At 49.1% G+C, this 25,299-nt stretch overlaps 1 protein-coding gene across 1 annotated transcript; it reads right to left on the bottom strand.

The window, feature by feature from the left end:
• Positions 1-94: 94 nt before the first annotated feature.
• LOC132323310 (alpha-2-macroglobulin-like protein 1) lies at positions 95-21,579 on the bottom strand. Its single transcript, XM_059838360.1, is given in 34 exon segments — positions 95-354; positions 480-582; positions 926-994; positions 1,691-1,781; positions 2,090-2,214; positions 2,319-2,534; positions 2,649-2,863; positions 3,245-3,407; positions 3,794-3,868; positions 4,080-4,236; positions 5,020-5,101; positions 5,242-5,418; positions 6,378-6,461; positions 7,072-7,126; positions 7,590-7,711; positions 8,270-8,396; positions 8,509-8,734; positions 9,243-9,357; positions 10,140-10,224; positions 10,811-10,963; positions 11,205-11,354; positions 11,641-11,843; positions 12,135-12,216; positions 13,311-13,478; positions 13,965-14,074; positions 14,471-14,585; positions 14,899-15,010; positions 16,293-16,377; positions 16,766-16,937; positions 17,420-17,440; positions 19,063-19,115; positions 19,641-19,803; positions 20,723-20,906; positions 21,521-21,579. Coding segments are annotated over 34 exon segments (4,158 nt in total). The 3' UTR covers positions 95-313.
• Positions 21,580-25,299: the final 3,720 nt, after the last annotated feature.

The raw sequence follows: 25,299 nt of genomic DNA, 5'->3' as shown, positions 1-25,299 counted from the left end.
GAATGATTATTCAGGTTTTTCTCCCAAACCAGGAAAATTGCATTTAAGAGCAGCTGGGAAAAATAAATTCTCTACCTCTGTTCATGTGCAAAACTCTGCCCCTCCAGGTGCAGACATGCACAGGAGGAGATAGAGCATTTAAAAAACCTGATCCATAGACCTAGAAACAGATACTTCCTGTTTCTAGCTGGGTACATGTTCCCCACTGCTTACCATGCCCCTTCCTGTCTTTGCTTATATTCCATGTTTCCTGCCCAAGACCCCCCATTTCCTGATGCCACTGTTGGTGTCACACAGGAACCTGCTGCCTACCTCAGCTACAGCCAGCACTGTATTCAGCCAAGGCTCGCTCCTCTGCAGAAGGAAAGGCGGAAGGTGATTACACACGGATGCACACAGAAAGACTGCATGTCTCTTCCCAGCCAGAGAATCAGGAACCCAGCTCCCCACCCCCACATAGTAGGAAATCTGCGACCCACCTGGCTGGTAGTAATCATAGATTTTGATGCTGGCTGGTTTCAGGTTCTTCACCTGAATTACTTGTTCCAGTTGCAGGGTGAAAGTCTGAGATTCATCATTGAGCTAGTGGAGATGGAAGGAAATTAGCAAGGAAGGGGACAAAGAAGCCACAGCATCTTTATCTTCCCTGATTTTAATGTTTTCCTGCACTACATTTCTCCAATCCATTAGACATTCTGGATTTTAGAATGGAGTATTGTGTGAGGAATAGCACACAATATTGTGTTAGGAATTTTCACAATATTGTGTAGGAATATTCTAATCCAATGACAATTAATTTGGGCAAACTTCCTCTGCCCCCAGTTCTACCAGTGCTCTTTTCTTACCTTGACCAGCCTCAGGCTTCTCACACAGCTCCTTGTCCTCTGACCTTTTGCTCTCACCAAATGCTTTTGTTCTCACTTACCTTCTCCAGATAAATGTAGACCACATTAGCTTTCACTTCTATTTTCTTAACAATGGTTCTGTTCTCCAGCTAGGATAGGAAACAATAACAGAATTAAATTTGTGGGCATATTCCTTAGGGATTCCTGACCTGAGGGAGCCAGTGTTTTATGGAGGGAAGGTATGGAGCTGGACTCTGCGTGGAACTGTCTATTTTTCAGTGGCTAGTCTTTCTTGGACATCCCTTGTGAGCATCTCATGTGTGAAGCAGACTGACCCTGCCCAGGGCAGAGGAATCTCCCCTCTGGGGACCAAAGGCTGTGTGGGTAGTACATATGACTGATATGTTGGTGAGCAAATGGGTGCAGGCACCAGTAGAGGTTCTTATTTTATCTCACTGAGTGTTCAACTGTTTTAAAGACCTGCATCGGGGCTGTGATTTAATTTATGATTTAACTGGAAAACAAAATAATCTTTTTAGCTAGTGCTAGAGTATCTCTGAGAAATCCCGTCTTAGACTTTCTGACAAACAAATCCTGGTGTCTGCACACCCAGCAGTACACTTTGTTCCTGGCCCAAGTCCAAATACTGCCAGTGGCAGAAGCTGAACCACCTCTGATCTGCCTTGTGGGGGCTGCAGGAAAACAAGAAGTTTTGGTGCAATTGCAATAGCAAAGGGCCCCTGCAAATTTAGCTACCGCCTGGCCTGAAATGAACAATTCTCTACAGGAGTAAGCAGGCAGGATCCATTTACCACAGCTGAGTTTTCTTATTCCAAAGTTCTTACCAACATTCTGGATCTGGAAGTCATGATGAATCCAGAGAGCAGGGAGACCTCTATGATCACCATGTTGGATGTGACTCTGCTCCCGATGTAGCTGTAGGAGAAGAAGAAGCAGACAGAGGTTCTGACTCTGTGAGGACAGTCCCCTCCCAGCCCCTCTTCCCTCCACCACCATGCCCTGAGCCAGGTGTCCCATCTGGGACCGGGGGCATGGCAGCCACTGCTCCCTCTCACAGGAGTTAGCCAGCATCTTCCCCCTCCAAGCCTTCCACCTGTCCGATTCTCCCTCTGTCCTGTTCACCCCAAGGGCCAGGTCTCTCCATCAGAGCCCTCAGATCTTCCTGGCTGCTGTCCCCAAGCTCACTCCATCCTGCTGGAGGAGGAAGCAGCCCTCGGAGTCACCTGGCGAGGAGGCGGGCGGTGAGGAGGCGCGGGTTCCCCTGGCTGCAGTTGTTCAGCTCTGTGCTGACACGCAGCGTGAAGGTCACGGGAGTCCGTGGGGAAAGCTCGTGGTACCTCAGCACCGTCTGCAGGATCAGGGCCAGCAGCAGAAAACACAGGCCAGGCATGATCTCGTGCAGGAGAAAAGAGGCAGAGTCCTCCTCTCCCCACGCGCATCCCAGCCGCTCACCTGAGCGAAGACGCAGCCGCTGCCCTGGGCCTGCAGCAGGAGCTGCCCCGGGATCTCCACCAGCGCTGCCTGCTGCACCAGCAGCCGCCTCTGCCGGCTCACCTGGAATGCCTTCCCGAAGGCCCTCTGGGACCTCACCCTCACCACGGCCTGGCCCGATGTGCTGAACGCCCTCGCTGCGTACTTCGCTAAGGCTTGCAAGGCTACAGCTGTGTCCTGGAGAGGGACACACAGGCTCCTCTGAAAGCACCGGCTTGGAACAGAATTCCTCAAGAGGACTTGTGCTGCCAGCCTGGGCTACAAAAGGATCCACGGGGAGCGGCTGGTTACCTGGGTGGAGGCAAAACCCCCGTAGGCATTTTGCTGCCGCGTCAGCCACGCCGCAATGCCAGCTGCAGTTGTCATGTCACCCGCGTGCACCCGTGGCTTGGACAGGTACGCCAGGAGCACGTAGGCTGTCAGCTCTATGTCCACTGACTGAGTGCCAGGCCAGAAGTCTGTGGAGGCTGGAGAGCTTGGCTTGGGGCTCCAGTGGATTTGGCCTCCTGCAGAAGGAAAAGTATTATGAAGGGTGTTTAGGGAGGACATTATTTGGGTTTCAGAGGAAACAAACCCCACAGTGCTTTCAAGGCTCCTTCAGTACATTCCCTGTACTCAGGGCAGAATTGCTTTCTTGAATTTATTCTCCGAGGCTTCACCTTGTTTTAGCTGACAGACTCCTACCTCCTCCCTCAAAGGGATCTTGAAATCCTGCAGTCTGAGGAAACTATTTCTAAGTCATTCTCACAGTTTGTGAAATACCTTATTGTATTTTCAGCCACACAATGCAGTTACTGCACAAATACGAGGAGTATCTATAAATACATGTATCATTTTCAACTGCTGTAGCTGGGCACACATTGGTCCAGAATCCCAGCAGGCAGCACCTGATTTGATGGCCTGTTCCTCCAGTTTGTACAGCAGCTCCTGGGTTGTCTCATAGTCCCCAGCCAGGGCAAAGGCATAGGCCAGCAAGGCTTCTGTGTAGATGTTGGTGATGTTGTGAACCACCTTCTGCAGGCAGCGGAGAGTAGTCTGCATCAGCTTGCTCTGTGTTGGGAGGAGACATGTGCCAAACTCTGACAGGGGTGAAACGGGGCTGGGGAACTCCTTCCAGGGAGCCACACTATGTCTTCCCAATGTAGCTCCAGAGAAACCTATTAATTTACAGACTGTCTTCAGAAAACAGGCAGTGCAGCCCTGGTGTGCACTGGGAGCCATTGCCACCAAGCACTACTGCATCAGGCCAGTTTCACAACACTGGCTCTTCTGAGGAATGACTTCATCATTTGACCAAACATTGACTCATTCCCAGAAGCTCCCTCCCAGTTCATGGCCTGGAGAAGACCAGAATCACAAGCTGGCATACCCCCGTGGTGGTGCCCAGGGGAGCAGGAGGGAGCAGGAGGGAGCAGGAGGGAGCTGAGTGTGCTCACCTGCAGGGGCAGACCCATCTCCAGCAGTGCTGCAGCGACATAGGCCCCCAGAGAGACTTCATCATCCATGCTGCCCTGTGAGGAGAATATCTTTCACTTTTACAGCATGTTAGGAGGGCCCACTCCTCAGAAGGAAAAGCATTCCTCTCATGTTTGCCCTCTCTTTAGGGCTTGCACAGGTTGCAGAAAGACTTTCTCAGGATCCTTTGGGATCCCACAATCTTCTGCTGTCAAAAATCTCTCCAGTCATTCCCCAGCAGTGCTACCTGCCCTGGCTCACCATTACCTTTAGGGAGGAGTGAAAAAAGTTCCCTTTGGTGGCAAAGCAGCCACTGGGGAGCTGGTTTTGCTCTAGCCAGCGTAGGGCATCCTGGATGTTCTTGTCATCTATGTAGATGTATTTTCTGGCTTGGCCAAAATTCTTGAGTACAAAAGCTGTCAACCTAGGAAGAGGATGAGTTGTGAGAAAAAGAGGCAAAAAAAAAAAAAAAAAAAGGCAAAGAGACAGTCAGAGGTCTCCTGGTGCTTGTCCCTGAACTAGTGACATAGTGGGGGTGCAGAAAAGAGAATTTTCATAAAGAAAATCAATCTAAAAGTGGAAATGGTCCACAGGACTCACTCCAGTGGCTCCTCTCCCTGCCGCTGTCTCCACAGATACATTACTTACATACTACTTGGTGCTTTAGCCGGTAATTTCACAGGTGAAAACCTTCCCACTCCTACTTTTACCTATTCCACTTCATCTCCTCCAAATTACTGAGACAATCTGGAATTCCCCCTTTTCTTCCTCCCTTCCTTTCTCCATTCATCTTAGCCAAGCACTATGGGTGTCAGTTGCGCCAAGGCAACTCCTCTCCACTCACTGAGGAGAGGATTTTCTATCGCTCTCACCTGATTTTTCTCCAGACATGTGCACGCCTCTTGGCTGCCAGGTCACCAGTAACATGACCTGATGTTTTCTATGGGCCAACAGCAGGGGCATAAAGACAAATAAAAAAGACCTTTCATTCCCTGGGACCACATCTTTGCTGTTCCACTTTCCCAGAAACTCTGCTGCCCTGCCTGACTGCTTTTTCTAGTGGCTCAAGTGCCTCAGACTCTCCCTGTCAGAGAGTTCCTTCTGTCTCTATCCCAAAGAATGAACATCTTGTCAGTTTTCTCAGATCCATGAGGTGCTCTGATCCAGACAGGAAAAATCAGAAGTGAGGGATGTTTGCAGTGCTTACCAAGTGTTTCCTTCTCCATCCTTCTGCCCAAAGAAGCTGTAGGAGCCATCTCTGTGCTTGTACAGAAGTTGTGTCTGATACCCTGGGGAGATGGGAACAGTGATTGATAAGGCACAGTAATACAGAGGGGACAGTGCTGACAGAGTGGGTGCAAGGGCAAGAGTTACTGGTGTCATGGACACAGGGGAAGGCAGAGGGGCAGGGTGGCTCTCTTGCACTCACCATTGCGCAGGAATCCCGTTGCCCTGTCCTTGATCTCAGGGCTCAGCTGCCTCGTCTTCTCCAGGTACTGCAGCACATAGACTACGGGGGCAAACAGCACCATGTTCTGCTCCCCACAGCTGTGGGGCAGCTGCACCAGGTGGTCCAGGTTCTGCAGTGCCATCCCCATGAGGTCACCTATCCAAGCGTGTAAAAAACAAAGAAAGTGTAAATATTATTTGAGGTTCCTTTTCAGCCAGGCAGGGGGTAACAGTGCTTTATCTCTGCAGGGGGAAAGCACTGGAGAAAGGAAAGAGGAGTAAACAACGGAGTGCAAGATGGAGAGTGGTCACTGTTTTGCCTCTTTCCAGCTTGGCAGTGTGACAACTCTATGGAGTCTCTGGAGTTAAGTTCCCCTTATCAGCTTTTGCATTATGAAGAGCTCCAGCTATAACAAATACTGTTTGTGAAAGGCTGTCAGCAGAGCTGCACCTGCTCAGCCTGTGTCATATAGACAAGTAAATGTAACAGCACTCAGGGAAAGGTTGGAATGCCAGGTCTTTAGCCAGCCCTGTTCTACCCGGCCATATGTCAAGCATCAAAATGTGAGGAAGCCAGCAGGGGTGCTAGTCAGATGGTGTGAAGGTGTCCATACATCCTCCAGCCAGTCAGAAAAACCTCATGTTTTTCCTCTGTTGGGGTTCTGTTGCACATTATTCATGGCTACTTATGCTAGGCCTGGCCTGGCACCAGTTCTGGCCTGCAAAATAAATAGATGTGTTTAATGGTAGGCATGGCCATTCCCAGTACCCTCTCCAGAGTGTTCCTTTGCAACTTTATAATGCTGAGAAAGATTTCTTCTCTCCAGGAGCTTCTGCTGTAGCATGGTTTTGAGCTTTACTGTTTGTATCTACACAGAAACAGCGAAGGTCCAAAGTCTCTGCTCCAATGTCCTAGCTAGGAAAAGAAGGATTATTCTCCTGTGCAGATTACTCTTCCGTGAAAGCCAAAAATCTGAAAGCCTAGTGTTTACAGGGAATAGAAACACAGCATCCTCTCTTCTGGGCAGTTTCATGTCCAGTGGATCCTCTGAAACCACATTAAGCCTTGCTCTGACACAGAGCAGCAGTCTGTGAGCCCACAGCAGAGTCACTTACCTGTGATGGAAATGGAAGCCCTCGCTGATGCCTTGACTACATTGTCAGGGAGGCGAAGGGACACGGGTTCTTCAGCCACGTTTCCTGATAACAGCAGGATACAAGGTGTAGCATGAAAAACCAAGCCAAAAGCCCCTAACTGGAGAGACAAGACTGGCCCAGCTAAGAGGGACACTGCCCACATCCCGCTCACACCCACTCTCCTGGTCATTGCACCCAGTGCATTGCCTGAAATCTTTTCAGGTTAGGCCATACATGAGAGCTGCTGGTGGGGCCATGGGCCCACCAAGCTTCACTTCAGCTCAATTTGCTGCACTTCAGAAGGCTCACAAGAGTCACAGCTGGACATCACTCAAGGGAGGACATCCTGGCAAGATGTCAATGCTGCAGGGACAGGGTGGGAGGGTTGGAGCACCTCTCACTGGTCACTACCAAGCCCCAGGAACATCCAAGGGTTGCACTGTGGGAAGGACACTACAGAGCGGGATTTTGCCACTTATACTCAGCAGCAAATTCATGTAGGACAACACATGTGGGAGTAATATTTCTTATTCATTCGTGGCTGATAGGAAGTGAAATTTCCTATGTGAAAAATCATTTCAAAACATTCTGTCATGAGACCTCCCACAGTTTAGTTCTACAGTTTCAGTGTGTTTATTTCAGGCTGCAGAACCCATTGAGGCTGTACACATACCTCCTCTTGGGCACAGAAGGGAGCTGAAGGACTTTTCCACTAACACACCCTCTGGCTGCCAGGGCAGAAACACGCATGTGGGACATGAGAAACAAAAATACACATAAAATTCCCAAATGACACCAACATTTCAGAGAAAGTTCAAGCCTGAATTCAGAGGTCAGGGACTCCACCCTCCTCCTTTTTGGCAGGTCTGCCTGCTTCACTGCTCAAAGGATCAAGAGTCAGCCCAAGGGACAGGGCTCTCTGGCCAGTGAGCACATACAAAAGCTCAGGTACAGCATGAAAAGCAGGGAAAGGTACAGGGAGAACACAGACATGGGAATGCAGCTCAAGAAAGAGTACTGAAAGAATAGGCTTGGCTAGGTCCTGGGAGAAATAAAGTGAGCTAAGCCACCGCTTTGGCATACTGTTGCTGGCCAAAATCTGAGGTGATAAAACTGTTTAGCCCACCTCAGTCTGCCTTCTCCCTTGGGCAGGGATATCACAGACAGAAATGAGGTTGTTCTCATACTGACCTGGACCAGCAAGTGTTTGGTCAGTGTGTGCCTCCCCCTCACAGCAGCTGGCAAGGGCTTCCTGCCCCCACACCGTGACGTGGGGTCCAGTACTTCTGTCCTCACTGAGATGTTCAGAGTCCCTAGCAAATCAATGCAACAGAGTCCTTTTCTTATACCTGCGGCCAAATGGAGTAAACTTTCTTTAAGCAATAGTGGCCTGAAGTGCTTTGGGTTGTTGGTCTTCCTGGCCTCGGTGGTTTGGCCAGTAAAAGTGAGCCAGCCAGTGCTGGCAGCTTGTTCAGACACCCTGAGCATGAGAAAACTCAGTAACATCTCACCAGCAGTGACTTCACTGCACTGCAATATGACTTGAACAACAGAGGGTCCAGCAGCCCTTGGACCCCAGCATGCCCTTCCATTGCATATGAAGCACAGGACCAGCAATACAAAATTCCCCCACCCCCATCCACGCAGCCTCCTCCTCCCCAGCTGGTGCCACAGCCCTCTCTTCAGTAGTTCCTGCCCTCTCTGGTGAGGGCAGGAAATGAAAGCAAAAATAATGGATTGCATGGTTGCACCATTAAGGACAGAGTTCAGAATTCAGAGGAGACCCGGCTCTGCCAACTTCTCTGGACCTCCCACACTCTTTCACTTCAGTTTTAGGGTTCCCCATCACCAGTCCCTTTTTGCTGCCATACCCAGTTGGACTGCTGTCACATTCCACATGAAGGTCTTGGACTCCTCTGCACACAGACACTCCTTGTCTCTGCAAGTCTGACATGGCTCCACCTGGAAGTCTGAGGATTTAGCCAGGGCCACCTGGATCTGCGGGAATGACAGATGCAGGTGAGTGACTGGGCAGCTCAGGTGAGATGGCTGGGCACCATGAGCTCTAAAACTGGAGGGCAGAGTAGGCCTGTCCCACACAGTGACACACCTGCATGCACTGCTGCAGGTAGCTGAAGACAGTGGCTTTCATCAGGAAGGTCTCTCCACGGATGACGGAATATGGCAGCGTCACATCCACAAAGAAGGGCTGAACTGTTCTGAGGCTCATGGCTGGGGCAAGGCCAAATCCCCTCCCAGCCAAGCAGAACATCTTGACTTTCCACTCTGCAGCAGCAGCAGGTGCTGTGAGTGAGACATTCCTGCTGCCGTTGGAGCTGAGAGGAAGAGAGAACTTGCATGGAGAGATTCATCTGCTAGGGGAGAGGGAAGGAGGTGCAATGAGGAGTGCTCATGGCCCTGCTGAGGGAGGTGACACAGGTCCTCATGCTTGGATCAACCTCTGCAGTATGGCCAATGACTTTTGCTCCAGTAGCTCACAGCAAGGCGTTTCTCAGCAATTTTTTCCCTAGAGCCATAAACCCTCTTTAAATGCCATCAGTAAAGGCTTTATGTCCTTCTTCTGAGCTAGACACTGCCCAGGCATTCCAGCTCTGTACACTCGTGGTGGTTTGGTCTGGAAGTGTACTCCTGTTCCTTAAATCTGTGTACACTTCAGTTCTGCACCTCAAAGTCTACTAGTCTGACACTCTTCAAATGCAGGGAAGAGCCACATAATTTGCATGCAGAGGTCTCTTTGCACCTCTTTTACACAAACTCGAGGGAGCCAAGTCTCTACAGCAAAGGGTCATCCTTCTGTCCATTTGTAAGTCAGGAATCACTTACCCAACAGAGTACACATTCCAGATCCAAGTTTCAGGGAAATAGTGGTCAGATCTTCTGTGAGTCGTAAATTGGGGTTGTTCCTCATTGATTCTTTGGTCTTCTGTAGAAGGCACCCCTGAAGGAAAGAGTAAGGAGTCCCACCGGGTGGGAGAGGTGAATCCTGCCAACCATAGATAGTCTAGCAGTGGGGCTGGAGGCAAAGCAAGCGGTAAGAGAGACATAGGAGAGTCTGGCAGAGGAAAGTACAAGGGACTGGACTGATTTCATGGGAGAGATTAGAAATGTAGGGAAAGGAGAGTGATAGCAGGAGAAGAAGCTTACAGTGAGCTGATTGCAATGTTTCCACGACTTGGTTAGACAAAGCCCTTTCCTGACCTGACCCAGAGATTTTGCTTAAGAGATTGAGAACCTCCAGAGAGCCATTTTAACCAACACTTCTAGAATTCTGTGAGTAACAGAACTGTTTGCTGAGCTTGCTGCACAAAGCTCACATTCCACAGCAAGCAATGGTTTAAATAGAGGCAGGCACATGAGCCAGCTTTGTACAGTTATCAAGTGCAAACTGAGACACAGAGGAAGAACATGAGGCTGTCTCTGTGGCTACAAATGGGGACAGAAGCTGGGTCTCCATACAGCCTGAGGAATGGGAATAGACACTGGGAAACAGATCCTGGGCCCTGCTTGGGTTTGTCTGTGAGGAAAGGGAGTGTCATCCTTTAGTATCAGGGAACATCCAGGTAGTGATGTTCTTCAGAGCCCTTTTTTATGGGGACTGGGTCACTCCTTCTGAGTCTGGAGGACTGAGGCAGCAGCACCTGGTACTCCTAAGAGAGACACATCCGCCACCACCAAACCCCAAAGATCTCATGTCCCAGGTAGGCTCAAAGTGCAGCTCACCTATGACTGGCTTCCTATCCATGCGACGAGAGCACTGAGAGGGCTTCTTGATTACAAGGTTTGAGAAGACTTTCAGTCCCATGTTCTATTAGGAAAAGAGGGAGGGCAGGGGAGGCAGAAAAGCATCTGTGACTGGGGAAGACTGATTGCTGCTCTTCAAATTACTCTGGAACAACAGAGACAACCCAGTGCCCAGGCAGCCCAGAGCAGCACTGGCCCAAGCAGACACAGTGCTGAGGGAGGCATGAAGGAGTTCTGCCCTAAAAACACCAAGAGGTCTGCCTGGGACCTGCCCAAAATAGTGGCAAAGAGTAGCTAACAACTAAGCCATGGCAACAACCCATGGTCTAATGCTTGGGATTGCTCCCTGTCTCTCTTTTCTCCAATACTGTAGACAAACAGTACACAGCCCAGGAACTCATTCCCATTCAAGTCAAAAAAAATGGAGTTTGATGGTCCAGGATTTCATCACCTTGCTTTGTGCACATGTGGAGGGAAATATGGATATTCCTACTCAGTGGGGTTGTATATATTTTGAGACAACACAGTTCAGCCGGGGCAGACAGCAGGGTCTGTCTGGAGGAGGAAAAGCCCTCTCAGACTGCTTGGGGAGAAAATAGCTCTGATGCTCGTAATTGCAACAGTTCTGGGAAACATCATGAGGTGATTACCCGGAAGAGGTTGAAGATGTCAGGCTGAAAGGAATGTTGTGGCCTCCCTCGTAGCAGAGGCGACAAGGACTGAGGCTGCGCACAGCGATCTGAATGCTCTTCTACTTGGGCAGGGTATCCACGTTGGTAGGCAGCAGGGAACAAACCATAGACCTAGGCAAACTCACAGGCAGGGAAGGATTGGGCAAGGAGCAGATACCTCCAGATGCTTCATTCCATCCTCCCCTAGCACTCACATCAGTTCCTGTCCTTCTTCCTAGGCAGGCTCTGCTTTCTCCTTCACACAGAGACCTCCCCACTCATTGGCCTCCAGCTCCCCTTGCCACAGCCCCTGCCTGCCTCGCCCAGCTCATCCGTCACTCCCAAGGTTTTGCCTGGTTGCACAGACACTCACCATTTGGCTGGTCAGCTCACGGTCTGGTCTGGTGGAGAACATATTTTCATCCACTGCCTGGACTGCACACAGGGAGCCAGGTGCTGCCTGCAGCTGGAGCTGCACTGCTGACCCTCCCTGGGCTTCTTTACCTGGGAATCCCACCTTGACCTGGAGCAGCACACCAGGAAAGGAATATGAAAAAGAAAGAGGTGTGAGGAGGATGACAGACAGATGGCACAGGCAGAAAAAGGAAGACTAGCCTGAATCTCCCCTGCTCAGCTACTGCGATCGGAAATCACTGCTGAATATTTCCTGGTCCCTGGGCACTGTGCTGCAGATACCCCTTCCATCTCTTTTTCCTAGTTCTCTCTTGGAATGATCTGAGGGTCTCCTTCCCTCAGGCATCTTGACTCCTGCTCATCAGCTCTCCCCCAGCCACAGAGGTGAGTCTCACCTGGTTTTGGAAGCACAAGGCAACATCCAGACGGATGCTGTCAGCTGTGACCCCTCCGTTGGGGAAGATGGCATACACCACTAAGGAAGGTGATGGGGACAGGTCGGCAGTGAAGGTCAAAGGGATGGAGAACGAGCCTTTCAACACTGAAGAAGGAAAGGCAGAATATTTTCACCATAGGCCCACTGACACCTCCTTCTGCCCTTCTTTTTGTGCTATATAATCTCAAAAGGTCAAACCAATTCATGCTGCTGCACTGTCTGCCTTCTCCCTCCATTCTCTGACCCTATGTATTCCATCTTCCCCTACATCCTCCCAGTCTCTCTTCCCATCATTGTTCCATTCTGTCTTTTTGTCCTCTCCCACATTTGACACAATTGCTTCTTCAGCCTCCCTCTGTCCTGTTTGCTGACTGCTCCAGACCTATAGATTGAGGGAATTTGGGAGAAACTCTGGCAGTTCTCCTGTCCAACCTAGAAACCAACAGTTTCCACTTTTCTGCCATGACTTACTGTTCAGTTTCCCGATATGGATATTCCTCTGGCCCCTGACAACAATTCCAGACTTGCCAGTGACCTGTAGGAGGAAGGACATGGGATGAGCAGACTGCTGTTTGCCACCAGAGTGCATCCACACTTACCTCTGTGCATCTTGCTCTCAAAAGCTAAAAAAAAAAACCCCAAAATTAACTGTGGGCTCAATCCAATCCCAGACTTGAGGAGATTTGCAGCCGGGACACAGGAGTCTCTGGTCTAGTCTGTTCAGTGAGGACCATGGATGGGTAGTGGGATCACTGCAGATTGGTGAGTGATAACTAAAGTGTTTCTCCTCTAGTAGGCTGGCCTCCAGAACAGACCAAAATACACTGAGCAGCTGTTTGATAACCAGAGTGAAAAAGGGATACCCAACCAGTTTTAAAAGGAGAAGAAACATCCAGCTGCAGCCTTGGCAGAGGCTAAGAGGATGACGGGCTGCAAAGACAGAAACCTCCTCCTACCCATGGAGGTGACTGGAGCCCCAGCACCAGGATCATGGTGTGGCCAGGGCGAGCCCTACCACATTTGCCCAGCATTTGCCCAGTCCCCTGAGAACAAGGTTTAGCTGTCATCCCTCCAGGGATGACCTAAATTATACCCTCAGCTTTTCAGTGAGGTCTGGTCCTGTCAGTGCAGCCTTTCCCCCCAGGTTGTCTACTACCCTTACTCACATAATATGCAAAACTTATACGGCTGGTGTCTTCTCCCAGGTCATCCCTGCTGAGTGTGAAGGTCACCTGGACATTCTGCTTCAGCCCACAAGGCAGTGTTTCCATGGGTGGGTGTATGTCCAGGAAGCTCTTGGTTGTGACGTGGAAGGGCTGCAGGTGATGGTAAGCGTTGGTGTAAGCGAAGTCAGACCTTCGAGGAGCGCGCATGAACTCCTCCAGTGTGAACCTCCCCTGAAAGGGCACAGAGACACACAGAAATGAAGAGTTCATGCTCCAGTGCTTTGTTAGGCTGTCATCAGCTTGGTTTGGGAAAGGCTGTTGGCTTGGTGCCCTCCAGCTGGCTCTGTGCGGAGCTGTGTGCTGAGCCCAGGCCTGAGCTGACAGGGGGGCTGCAGGGCAGGAGGGGAGAGCACAGGTAGAGCTCAAGGACTCTCACTGTCCCACATGCAGAGGTGGCTTTTACCTCCAGAGAGACTGATGAGCTGTTCCAGGCAGTAGTGTCGAGGTTGAACGATGCTATTCCACTGTCATCTGTGATGTACGTTTTGATAAACCGACGCCTCATGAACCTTATCACAAGATAAACTTTCCTGTTCTTCATACCAGTTCCATAGTGATCCTGAACCCTAATCTGGTGACAACAGGGTGAGGTAGGAAAGGCAAAGTCAGATATTTCTTCCAATGTCACACCCAAAACCTTCCCATCTCTGAAAGCATAGACCTTCCTGTGTAGGTCACCTACAGACTTCAGTCTGGCCCCAAGAAGACAGGAAATTGCACAACTCCCTCATCTCTAATGTGAAGCTGAGCGTGGTTCAAATCTGTCTGTGTGTGGCTAGAACAGGAGGAGTTTCTCTCCTAGCCTACAGCTAGACATCCTTGCATCCCAGCATCCCTGCTGAGACACCACTCATTGCTCTCAGCAGACACTGGAGGTACAAACATCAGAGGGAACCTGAAATGCAGCAAGTGCAGCTACACTGTCAAGCAATGAGACACAGTGCAAGGTAAAGTACTCTGTCTGAGGAGCAGGAAATGCTTTGGGTCAGCTGGATTTACCAGATGCCCTATTCCTTGGCAAATGACAGGGAGCAAAAAAGCAAGGGAAGAAAATCACCTTCCCCCTGTACGGTACTCCAGGGATGTAATATTCATTGGGTGTCTCAAATACTGCCCTTGCAGCTGTCCTGGAGATGAGGATTTGGCTGGAGGTGTTGACCTGCACCCCTGTTGGAATGCAGAGTGCAAGGGAAGCAGGATCAGTACCAGAGATGACTACTGCACTGTAGTTTAATCTCACTTTGTTATTCCCAACCCCTCTTAGCAGTGTCTATAACTTTCTTCCCAACACCAGCATTCTTCAAGGTTTGGAGGCTGCTCCTGTTGGCAGCTCCTTCTTTATTTAAGCTGTCTGCAAGCCTCTTTGTAGCCTCATGGACCCACACCAGTCATCCAGCTCCCAGCCTCTCCTCGTCCTCCTGCTGCTGGCAGAGTCACTCTCCATGTCCCACAATGATCCCAGCAGCAGGGAGGAGGAGAGGGGGATGTGTGCCCTCTCTAATCCTCAAACCCCCAGAGTGGTTCCTCTTGCCCCTGTACTTTCCCTGCTGAGCCCCTGGGTACCTGTGCCCATCTCCAGGAGAGAGGCTTCTGCATAAAGTTTATTGTCTTCCTCGCTGGGAGTCAGATTGAAGATTGATGTGCTGACAGAGGGGGTGAAACACCCATTGCTTCCCGTCTGCAATAGGGAGTGACAGGTATTACTTGGGGCTGGGGAGAAGGGAAGGGGCCAGAAGTAGAAGGGATTAGTCATTCTGTCATAACTATCAACTACAACAAATAATAATGCAGAACTCATAAAACACTGGAACGTGTTCCCCAGGGAGGTGGTGGATGCTTCATTCCCGGAAACGTTCAAGGTCAGACTGGAGCAGTTCAGTCCATTCAAGGTCAGACTGCTCTGAGCAGTTCATTCTGTTCTCTCAGCCCTTGGCACTGCATCCTCTGTGGTGCTTCTTTAGTGCCCATGTACCTTCCAGGGTTTTACTCACGGGACCACTGTATTCCCTGCAGATGTCCCTGCTGGCATTCTGGGGCCACCTCCTTGCTTTCTGGCACAGAGTCACGTGCACAGTCCCTCGCACTGCTTTCCCAAAACTGTACCTGCAGGGAGAAGACCAGAGGAGCTGCTGGGCACAGGCACTGCCTGCTCTGTCCAGCACATCACTCCCCACAGGTGGCTTTTGTGACAAAGACCTTACTGCAGCTGGCAAGCAGGCAGGTACAAATTAAAATGAAGCACTTTGAGTACATTGGGAGTGCAATAGCGTGGTCTGGCATCCAACAGATGCAGGGACAAAGGAATAGATGCAGAAACAGACAGGAGCAGACCCACACCCTCTGGAGCTCTCCCACTTCTGGGCACTTGCTGTCCTGGAATTGCAGACAGACACAGAGAGTGGACCTGATTTATCCACTCTGTGAAGATATTACTTTGGGGGGTAAAGCAGCAGAAATGGGTGTCCCTGCAGACAGCAAATTGCAGTAATAGAGCCACAGAGTGACCTCAGACTTGCCTCACTCTGGGCTTATCTCATGGTCAGGGCTCTTGTTTCCATCATCAGACCTGCCCTGCTGATTTAGACATTTAGGTATTTCCTCTGCCTGCTTTGCTGCCTTGTCTTGCTTCGACTCCTCTCTGACTTGCCCTTTGGAGCAATGCTCCTGACAGTTTCAGTAAGAAGATGACATCTGTGACCCATCCTGGTGATGTAGAGTGGTGTGCACTATTTACCACTACAGACTCATATGACCTGATTGTAACTGTCCCAATTAAGGAGAAATTATGTCAGACCAAAAGAGACACCAAAAGTCTCCAGACAATGCAGCCCCAAATACAAATGAGGTTACCAGATTTTGAGTACTTTTGAGCTCATTGTCCTCACTTCTTTGTGTTTACACTGTCAGAGGTTCTGCCCTCCTTCCCACCCTCATCTGCTCACTTTTTGCTGATAACCACATAACTAGAGAAATTTATCTACTGCTTCTAAGGTAATAAGTACAGTAGCATGTAAGTGAGAAGTAAAAGGCATAAACTCCTAAAGAAATGCCAGCTCCTGCTCCTTTACCTCCACATATATGTCCCACATCTGGGAAGTGTTTTTCCCACATGAGATCTTTCAATGCTGGACAGATACATCTTCCAGAGGGTATCTGTGGCCCAGGGCAAGTCTCCCTATAGCTGGATGTTCTCTCTCATGTGTGGCTCCCCAAGGAAGAACCCGTTAGCTTAACTCTTGAACTACTTGGCATTGTTCTAAAGGAATGGCTCTGTATGACCCTTCTTGAGCTGCCTCTCTTTGATGGAATGAAAAGATAGGAGACATATGGAAGGAGAGACACAGTTTTGATGGAATCTTTCCTCTCCCCTGAACATTCTCCTTACCTGCCACACACTTGCAGTGGGAAGGTTTTATCTGAAGCATAAATCTGAGCTGGTCCCTCAAAGAAAATATCAAACTTTTGCAACACTGGAATAAAAACCTCAGAGTTACTCAAGGGCAGAAGACTACCTGGGCACAGGATCACAAAAGGGAAGAGTATGTTCCCATGAAGGAACATGTTAATGAGGTAAAAGCAAGCATTAACTAAAAACAGGGAAACCAAAGAAAATCCCTTCCCGCCCACCCCAGTCTTGCAGAGGTCTTTAGCATATTCTCAATCTGCCAGAAGGTACCTTCTCCAGGAATTTCCAGCACAATCTCCCTTGTGTTCATTTCTATATTGCCCATAAATTTGTGTTCAGTCATAGCTCTCAGGCAGTAAATCCTATTTTTCAACATTTGCCTTTACATTGTTATCCAGACAGGCAAGCAACAAACAAGCAACTTCTTCCATCCCTTTCCTCATTCTCCTTACCACGTTCCTCCACCTTAAAGGTGCTGGACTGCACTGAGCTGGACTTAAAGGACTGGGCACTGATGGTGTAAGTCCCCAGGGAGAGTTCATCAGCTAACTGGAAAGAGAGATCTGCAATGCCCTGTTTTGGTCTCACATCCAGCCACTGGCCAATGCGGGTTTGGTTCGGGTCCTGCGGTGCAAGGGAAGGAAAGAAGAGGCAGCCATCAGCAATGCTGGCTATTTTCTGTCCAGAGCCCACTGGATTCAAAGGCATGTCAGACATTTCAGAGGCTTTCACAGGTTCCTGCTGGTTTTAGCCCAGATGGTGATGCTGGAGTACCAACAGAGGTGAACCCAACCCACCCAGGTTTACTCTGCTCTGCACAGCCATGGAAAAAGAAGGTATGGAAAGTTCTGACATTTAGACTCTCCAGTGTTCAGTAAAGATGAACTATAAAAATTAGCTAAAGCCTGGCCTACATTCCTGAATGTAGAAATGAATGAAGTCAAACCATTTGTACCATCAAATCTTGTTAACAAGAAGCATTTGGACAGAGAATGTGCATGCATAGAGATTAAGAAAAGCAACTTGAACCAGTAAGACAGCATCCTATGTACTATCCATACTAAAATACCTTTCCTCATAACACCTGAGGAGTCTGGAACACCCACCTGGATTTCCACCATGGAGTACTGCAAAGCAAACAGACAGCAAACAGACAGACAGTCAAAAACTGGCATGACACAGCAACCTGCATATAAATTTCTCTTACCCACCCAGCCCCTGTACTATGACAAGAAGCTTGATCCTACTGAAAGCAGGACAACTACTTTGAAATAGTAAGGAATAGTAAAAATCTATGCTATTCTCCAGATTTGCTTTTTGATCCCTGACAACCATAAAAGCTAGAATTTGCTCTAATAAAATGGGGAAGAGTAGGAAGACTTTCAAATACCATCATCCCAAGTTCACAAATGTTAAATGGCCCCATTTTTGTAACATATATCCCAATAATTAGCAAAACTGCATCACCTATAGGAAGAATACTCAGAAAATCTTCCTTTAAAATCCCTGGCATAGGAGGTAAAGCTGGAAGTTATGAATTAATGCTGACTGCAGCTGACAGTAACAGGGTAGGGGCAAAGGAAGACACCCTTCAGTCCTTCTAGGCCCATTAATTCTCTGTTTGTCCTTATATCACTGCATCTGTCATCCAGGAGGCTGTATTGGTGAAGAGCCTCTGATCTGGGATCACAACACATAAAGAGGCAAGAGCAGGGCTGGGGAGAGTAACCAGACTGTAAACATGTAATTGACATGTAATTCACATTATTCATCATTCTAAGCTTTCATACAAGTTATCAGAGGCAGCTCTGTTTTCACTGAAGTACAAAAAGGTGTAGATTAAGCTGCTGGTGAACAGCACCCACATTAACTTCAACTCATCTATTTTACAAACTAGATATAATAGCTTCAGTGCTGCAGTGCACTCAAGCCTTCATAATAGCTTTGGCTAAACACAGTCTCTTGGAATTTCCATCACAGCATAATTAACAGTTGCAATGTTAATTTGTTTGTACTCACACATAGACATCAAGTATTTACAGTCAAATATGTACATGAACCAATTGTAGGCATGGAAGCAAATGTATTGTTTATACTTCATTATCTTATTAATATAAGATATATGCCTTCCCTTTGTGGAGCAGAAAAGAGTGTTTGATCCTAGGACCTTACCAATAGCCCAAGAAAGAGGAAATTAAGTCAGCAATAAAGAAGCTGGAAGGATCTCTCCCTTTATTTTACTCTGGAAGGATTTTGTCCAACTCCCCTAATGTGTGCCCTTCAGTATTTAAATTGTCATGGCATGAATTCCTGTTGGCTCTCCCTAAATTGCTTGAGGACTGAGGAGTGAAATGGCTATAGCTGCTGGCTGCAGATATAATTGCTTACTGAAGGATGGCACAAGCCTTGCAGTTTCCTGGCCACCATATGTAAGTCTCTGGCAACTTCTCACTCCCTTGACATGAGGACAATGAGCTGCTGCCAGCAGCCAGTCAGTATAATTTGGTTATACTGTTTTCTCTCTTTTTTTTAATGATCACTCCCTGTGAATCCTTTCCCAAATTAATTAATTTTTCTCAAAATGTTGCAGCTTGCTTCAGGCTCTCCTGCCACCCTCAGGTGCCACACACTGCACAAATCACTGAGCTTTCCACAGCTGTGGGAGGGGATCTTAGAGTCTGGTGATGTCTGTACACAACTTTCTCTGATAAGCCTGGAGACTTCCTTGCCTCCACTTAGACAGCTTTACCTTGCTGTTAACGGGAACAAAATCTTCAGTCAGTGTCACAATCCTGAATTTCACTGGAGGGAGAAAATGGAGTAAAGCACATTACAGACAGAGCGCACATGGGAATGGACTTGTCCCCCACTTGTCTCACCCCAGAACCACAGCCCCACACCCAGCCCTACTGGCAGCCCCATGCCTGCCCTGCACCCTCTGCTCAGCCCCACTCCCCTCTGCTTGCCCCAAGCAGGTGGCAGCAGCACAGCTGCTCCAAAATTCAGGGGTTTTCCCACGGGCTACAGCCAGGCTTACCCTTACATTTCCTTGTCTGCAGGGTAGGCACACCAGTCCCACCTGGCCCTGGCCAAGAAGACCATGTTCAGGTCTGCTCCCTTCTCCAAGCCAGCTCTGCTCCTAGAGCATGTCAGGCCTCCCCTCCCAGGCCCCTACTGCTGCCAAAACATGGGATCCCTCGCTGCAGCTCTGTCCCCATGGAGGCCACATAGCACGAAGTGCTCAGCGCTCCACTGTCAGGAAATTGGGAACAAAGCCTGGGAGGGTCAAGGCAGGGCCACTGTCAGGGTGCTCTGTGCATTGCTCACCTGTCTGTCCTGGATGATAGATGGGCTTATCCATCTGAATGAAGGTGCCTGTTCCAGCCCTGCGGATCAGGACTTTTTTCTCCTCACTTGCACTGAAGTAGTGGCCATTGGAGATGTGCAGGTGCACAGTGGCCACCTCCTGGCTGCCTGCAGGTCGGGGCACCTGGGACACAAAACAGGAGAGCCACGAGGTTAGCAGGCATCAGAGCAGTGCTCTTCTGGCTTCAGCTGCACTGCAAGGCCAGGCTCTTTGCCATCTTACTCTGGAGGCCAGCATGGGGTGTCCCCTCAGTGGCCAAAGCCTGTGTCTGTGGAAGCACAGGGAACAAGGTTTAGCAGCTGGATGGATCTCGGACAAGAGAAGAAAGAGTCTGTTCTGACACAGAAATTTTGATTACTCCTTCACAGGACCACTGTTAGAATCTGCATGGAGCAAGATGGAGAAGGCTTAACTCAAGTGAAGAAAAGATCTATGGTGATGAGGACTCTGTTTCCTAGAATGTGACTTTCACAGAGACTGAAATCCCATCTTATTATCAGTGCAAACGAAGAAAATAAGGATCATGAGTTTGGCAAATAAGAAAGATTGATGCTGAGCTTGTGTGTACACCCTCCCATGTCTTTTCTAGTCCTCCAGTACACTTTCAAGCCCAGAAAGAACAGCTTGGAAAGAAGCAGACATGAGTGAAGCTGTCTGAGATGAGAGGTCTAACCCCTTCTGCCTCACAGATTCACAAACAACACGCTGTGACATTGCATCCTTCTCAGGGGAGAGAATGAGCTGCACGACTGCCATTTGGGTGCTTCTAAGCTATCCACCCTCCTCAGACCTTTGCTGCCTGGCCAGGCAGCCTTTCCTCAGTGTGCCACCAGGATATCCCACAGGAAGAGTGCCATGCAGACAGACAAACACAAGGAGAAAGCCACACAAGGGCTGCCACTAAACCCTCCCCTGATTTTGCATTCACTCCTTTCCACTCCCTGTTATCTTCTGTCTTCCTCATTCTCTCTTTCTTTGGTGAGAGGTAAATGAGCACGCTGTGAGCTGCCAGCGAGGGGTCCCTGCCAAGAATGGCTCTGACCTGAAATCTGGTGCACTCGAAGATCCAGTCGTTCCGGACGACCTTGCGGTAGAGGCTGAGGTTGCCAGATGGGTGCACAAGGGTTAAGGCCACACGAATAGGCTTTTCAACCCCACGAAGGTCCAAGCATGCCCTCTGGGATGAGGGGTAGGGCAGGGCAGCTGGAATGATGATCAGGTACCTCCTGCAGTGGGGAAACAAGATATCATCACATCTCGGGAGCCCTCTCACCCACTCTTGGCACTAAAAGGCTGGCCTGAGGAAACAGGAGAGTTTGCCATCTCTCTGAAGCTAGGAGGTGCTGCTCTGCTGGAGAAACTGGGACAGATTGCCAGAGTGAGAGCCTTGCACAGGGGGATGGAAGGTATAGAGTTCATTTCAGATAAATACAAGATGAATACTTTCACGTGACAGAACAGAATTTGCCCTTCTTGCAAAGGGCTGGCTCCTCACCTACCCTGACAGCTGACAGCAGATTGGTTCCCGCTTATCCATCCCCTGCCTTGCAGCCCTTTTCATTTGCCCTTCACAGTATCCTACACCTTTCCCTTCCTCCCACCTCATACTGCACTCCCTCACTCTTGTTCCCACCACCAGTGCTGACCTGGTTCTTGTACTGCAGCAATATCCACGGGAGAGGTTCCCACCTTCAGGAGGGCCCTGCATTCACAACAAGGCTCCGCACCCCACGCTCCTTCCAGGAGGTGACTCACAGGGTCCCACACTCTCTCCCTGCCATCTTGGCCCCTCCCTCAGCATTCACAACTATCAATCACTAGATTTTTAAATGGCACTTACGGTTGTGCCACTATCCCCAAGGTGTAGAGCAGGCAGCTCAGAAGGAAGGGAGTCCACATTTTCATGGGAGAACCCCAGAGGGGTGGCTTCCTTGGGAGGGCTGGTCAGGAGAGACAGTAGGGTGCTGCTCCTCTCCTTCCAAAGTCTCCAGGACACCTGCTCTTGTTGCTGTTTCTCCCAGGAAGCAGACACAAAGCCCTAAGGTTTCCTTCCCTCCACCTCTTTCCTGCATTTATAGTGCTGAAGGCACAGGGTTTTACCACCCAGGATGTTCCCCAGCCAATCCAAGTCCTTTTGGACTCCAGCCTCACTGCTCTCCTACTCCCCTGTGGATGGACCAGCATCATTCAGACAAATGTGCCTTTTATTTTGCTAACCAGCAGCCTGTTTGCTGTTCACTGCACTGCCCCTGCTCCCTGGGCCAGCTGCAGCCCAAGTCCCATTGTTTTGCCTCCAGCCGGATTGTCCCATGACCCCTTGGCATGTGCACCCAGCTGGAGCTCACTGTGAACCCCTGTGGTCAGAGTGTCCCCAGGCTTTCTGAGTCTGTAGCACCCGAGGCAGGTCTCAGTCCTGAAACGGAGACCAGGCTTTTTACAAATTCAGTGTATTTGCATAGCTCACTGCTCCTTCACAGAGGAGGAAAGCACGGGCAGCAAGCAGAGCCAGAGTCCTCACCTTGCCTCTGCCCTACAGATATTTCAGTTTAAAGAGAAAATTGAACAGCTGCAACCCACCCCAGCTGTATCACATTGCTCAGTGCTACAGTTCAAGGCCAACCTACTCACACCCTCACCAGCGGAGGAAATGAGGGCTAAACATTGGTCAGGCAGGTCAAAATCTGCATGACTGAAGTCCTACAGGGTCTTGCCTAACTACCAAAAAGCTGTGCTCGAGCCCTAGGTGATGGGAACACACACTGTCTGGTTTGGGGCCTTCTTTCCACATGCTAATTTTATATATGTTAGTCCACTGATTGTACTGAACTTCTCCATGAGTATCTGACCATAACTGAAAAGAGAATTTGGTTCTTGAAATTATTCATTCTCAAAACAAGGAGTTTTTCAATTTTAGTATCAAGGTAATTTCATATCAAAATGTACCACTAACTTATTCTTCAGTACCAAACTGAGCTCTTGAACATGTAGGGCCCAGTAATATTTTCCTTTGCTTTAGTACAGACTGCCCATAACAAGCAAACTAGGTTTTGGGGCTTTCTTTTACCCACTCATGCACCCACATGTAATGGGCAGATATAACTCCTCTCTCTCCCTTCCCTCTCCATGGGCTTTGTTCAGATCAGAGCTGCTGATGCCAGCAGTTGGGAAAATGCATAAATGCACCTGGACAAACAAGCAAACAGGAACTGAAGCAAGAATGTGAATCATTCTGACACTGAGCTGCCCTTCATTTCTTTCCATGGGTCTCCAAAAGTACAGGCAGTGCCTGTTGAACAATCCCAGCTGACATTTGTTTGCTCACAGCAGACCCACAGCAGTTCCAGGGGACAGCCAGATCCCTCATAACAGCACAGGGGCTCACAGTGGCAAAGGGTGTCCTGACTCCTACTGACTCCAGCAGCTGTTTTGTGAGAGCAGACATGTAAACACCTCTAAAGTTCTGGGCTTGGCACTGATTGGAAAGCTACACCTGAGCACCCAGTCCAGTCTGACTCCCAGTGAAACAGAATTAAATAAATGTAGGAGCAACAAAAACAAACTGAAACAGAATTAAATAAATGTAGGAGCAACAAAAACAAACTGGCAGGCTTGGTGTTTTTGATTCATCTGCCTCAGTCCTATCTCCATCTCCTTCTACCAGCACAGTGACCAGCTGCTGGTGGGCAGGAGGCACTGGGGAAGGGAGCCCCTCTTAGCAGGGCTCTGTACCCCCTAGGACTTGGGCACACAGTACCTGGGTGCCATCCTGTGCTAAGATCTTTCCCCAGCTCACAGATCCACTCATCAGCTGGCCCAGAGACAGGCAAGAGGCAGATTTGTGTCCCTGGAAGCCAGCAGTTCCCAGTGCTTAAGCAGTGAGCTGATCACAAGCTGAATGGAAGGATGCACATCACCAAGCCCCAGCCTGAAGCACCACAACGCTCAGTTTTGTGAAGGATAAAAATAATGACTGGAATGTTTGACATCTGCTGCTCTAAGCAGAGAAGGGAGCATTTAACCCAGAGAGATAAATAAAAAATAGATGTGTTTTGTAGAAAAGTGGTTTTTTTCACCTAAATTCTCTTGGAAGACAGCCGCCTCCTTCCAAATGCCCTCTAAGTAGCCAGACAAGTATTACTGTCTGTAATGCCATCACAGGTATTACTGTTTAAATCTCATAAAGAACATTTTAAAGGAGACAGAAGAGTTGTTAAGAAAGTGGAATGGAAATTACAATGGATATTGAGTCAAAAGTGACACTATGTGTCATTTTTACCCAGAGCATATTTACACCTAGGCATAGGAGGAGCGAGGGGTTGTGTGTGACCTCCTTCTTAATGAGCTCCTGCATGAGCTACCCCTCATGGTGTCAGCAAGGGGTAGGATGGATTCCTGTGTGTGTATAACCACCACAGGAGTTGTTTTCCCAATAAACCTCTCTGCTGGGGATTTTTCTCACACCTCTGCTTTGCTGAGCTCCGCAAAATAGATTATAAGAACATGGTGGCACTGGCAGTGGTAGGTGGAGTTCCTCCCTCTCTGCAAGGCTCTAAGCTCTAGGCAGTGCACTCTCCAAATACCAGTTACAGCTGTAGGCCTGACTGGCTCCAGTTCTGCTTTTTGGTATCAGCAAGGACTGACCTTGCCAGTGGTAAAGGTGAGGGAGAGAGAAGACATTTGCAAGGTGTTTTTAAAAAGTTTCAAAGAAAGCAATTAAAAATTCTGTTCTGCAGAGTTGAGATCTGCATTGCTCATGGACTACTGAGGAAATTGAATGAAGAGAGGAGGAAAAGCACCTGTTTAAACAAAGGTGCACCATCAGCTCAGCCACTTCTGGTGCTGCACAAGGTATTGCTACCATCCAGCTGCTGATGCTTTCAATCTAGCCCTGTTAAACTGCACATGAAGCACAGAGCAGGCTGTCAGCAGCCTGCCTTGCTGGCACATTTCCTCTGTGTGTTCACTCTCAAACAAACACACTTGAAATGCTCATGTCTTTGTCTCACAGACAGGACTTGCTGAGTCTTCAGGATTACTCTGGAGCATCATAGTTAAAATTTAAACATGCTTTCCAAATCCCTCCCATCAAAGCACCACAAATCCCAGCCTTGCTGCAGAGTAGGGAGAGCTTTCAGGGCTGTAACCAAATCCTGACCCTCAACCATCCATCACCTGTCTTCCAGGCTTTCCACTCTTAAGCCTGGCTTTGCACTTAGCCATCACACTCTTGCAGCCAGCTCTAGGGAGGGTCTCTGGAGATCTACCTGTTCATACAGAGACTTGTCACTGTCAACCTAAAAGATCTGTGATCACCAGCACTTAAATTGTGAGGTTTGATTTTAAAAAGAGGTGATAGATGTTGAATTTTCATTTACTCTTTGCCTGTTGAATTGCCTGTCCAGCTCCTTGTAATGTGGCAAAGACCCTGCTCACTTTCCTTGCTCATTAACAGGGGGTTCAACCCCAGGGCACCACCCCTTCCTGACAACTCATGTTTGACTTGTCCTGTGCAAGATCCAGCTCCACAGGAGGTGCAGAAACTAAAATCACTCCCTTTCTGCTTTCTGTGCCGGAAGGACGGAGTCAGTCTGTGAGATACACAGCAGGGCAGATTTACAT

This window comes from Haemorhous mexicanus, chromosome 2 (genome assembly GCF_027477595.1).
Source record: "Haemorhous mexicanus isolate bHaeMex1 chromosome 2, bHaeMex1.pri, whole genome shotgun sequence".
NCBI lineage: Eukaryota > Metazoa > Chordata > Aves > Passeriformes > Fringillidae > Haemorhous > Haemorhous mexicanus.
The sequence above is the reverse complement of the archived record's forward strand: the minus strand, read 5'-3'. Positions and strand labels throughout refer to the sequence as shown.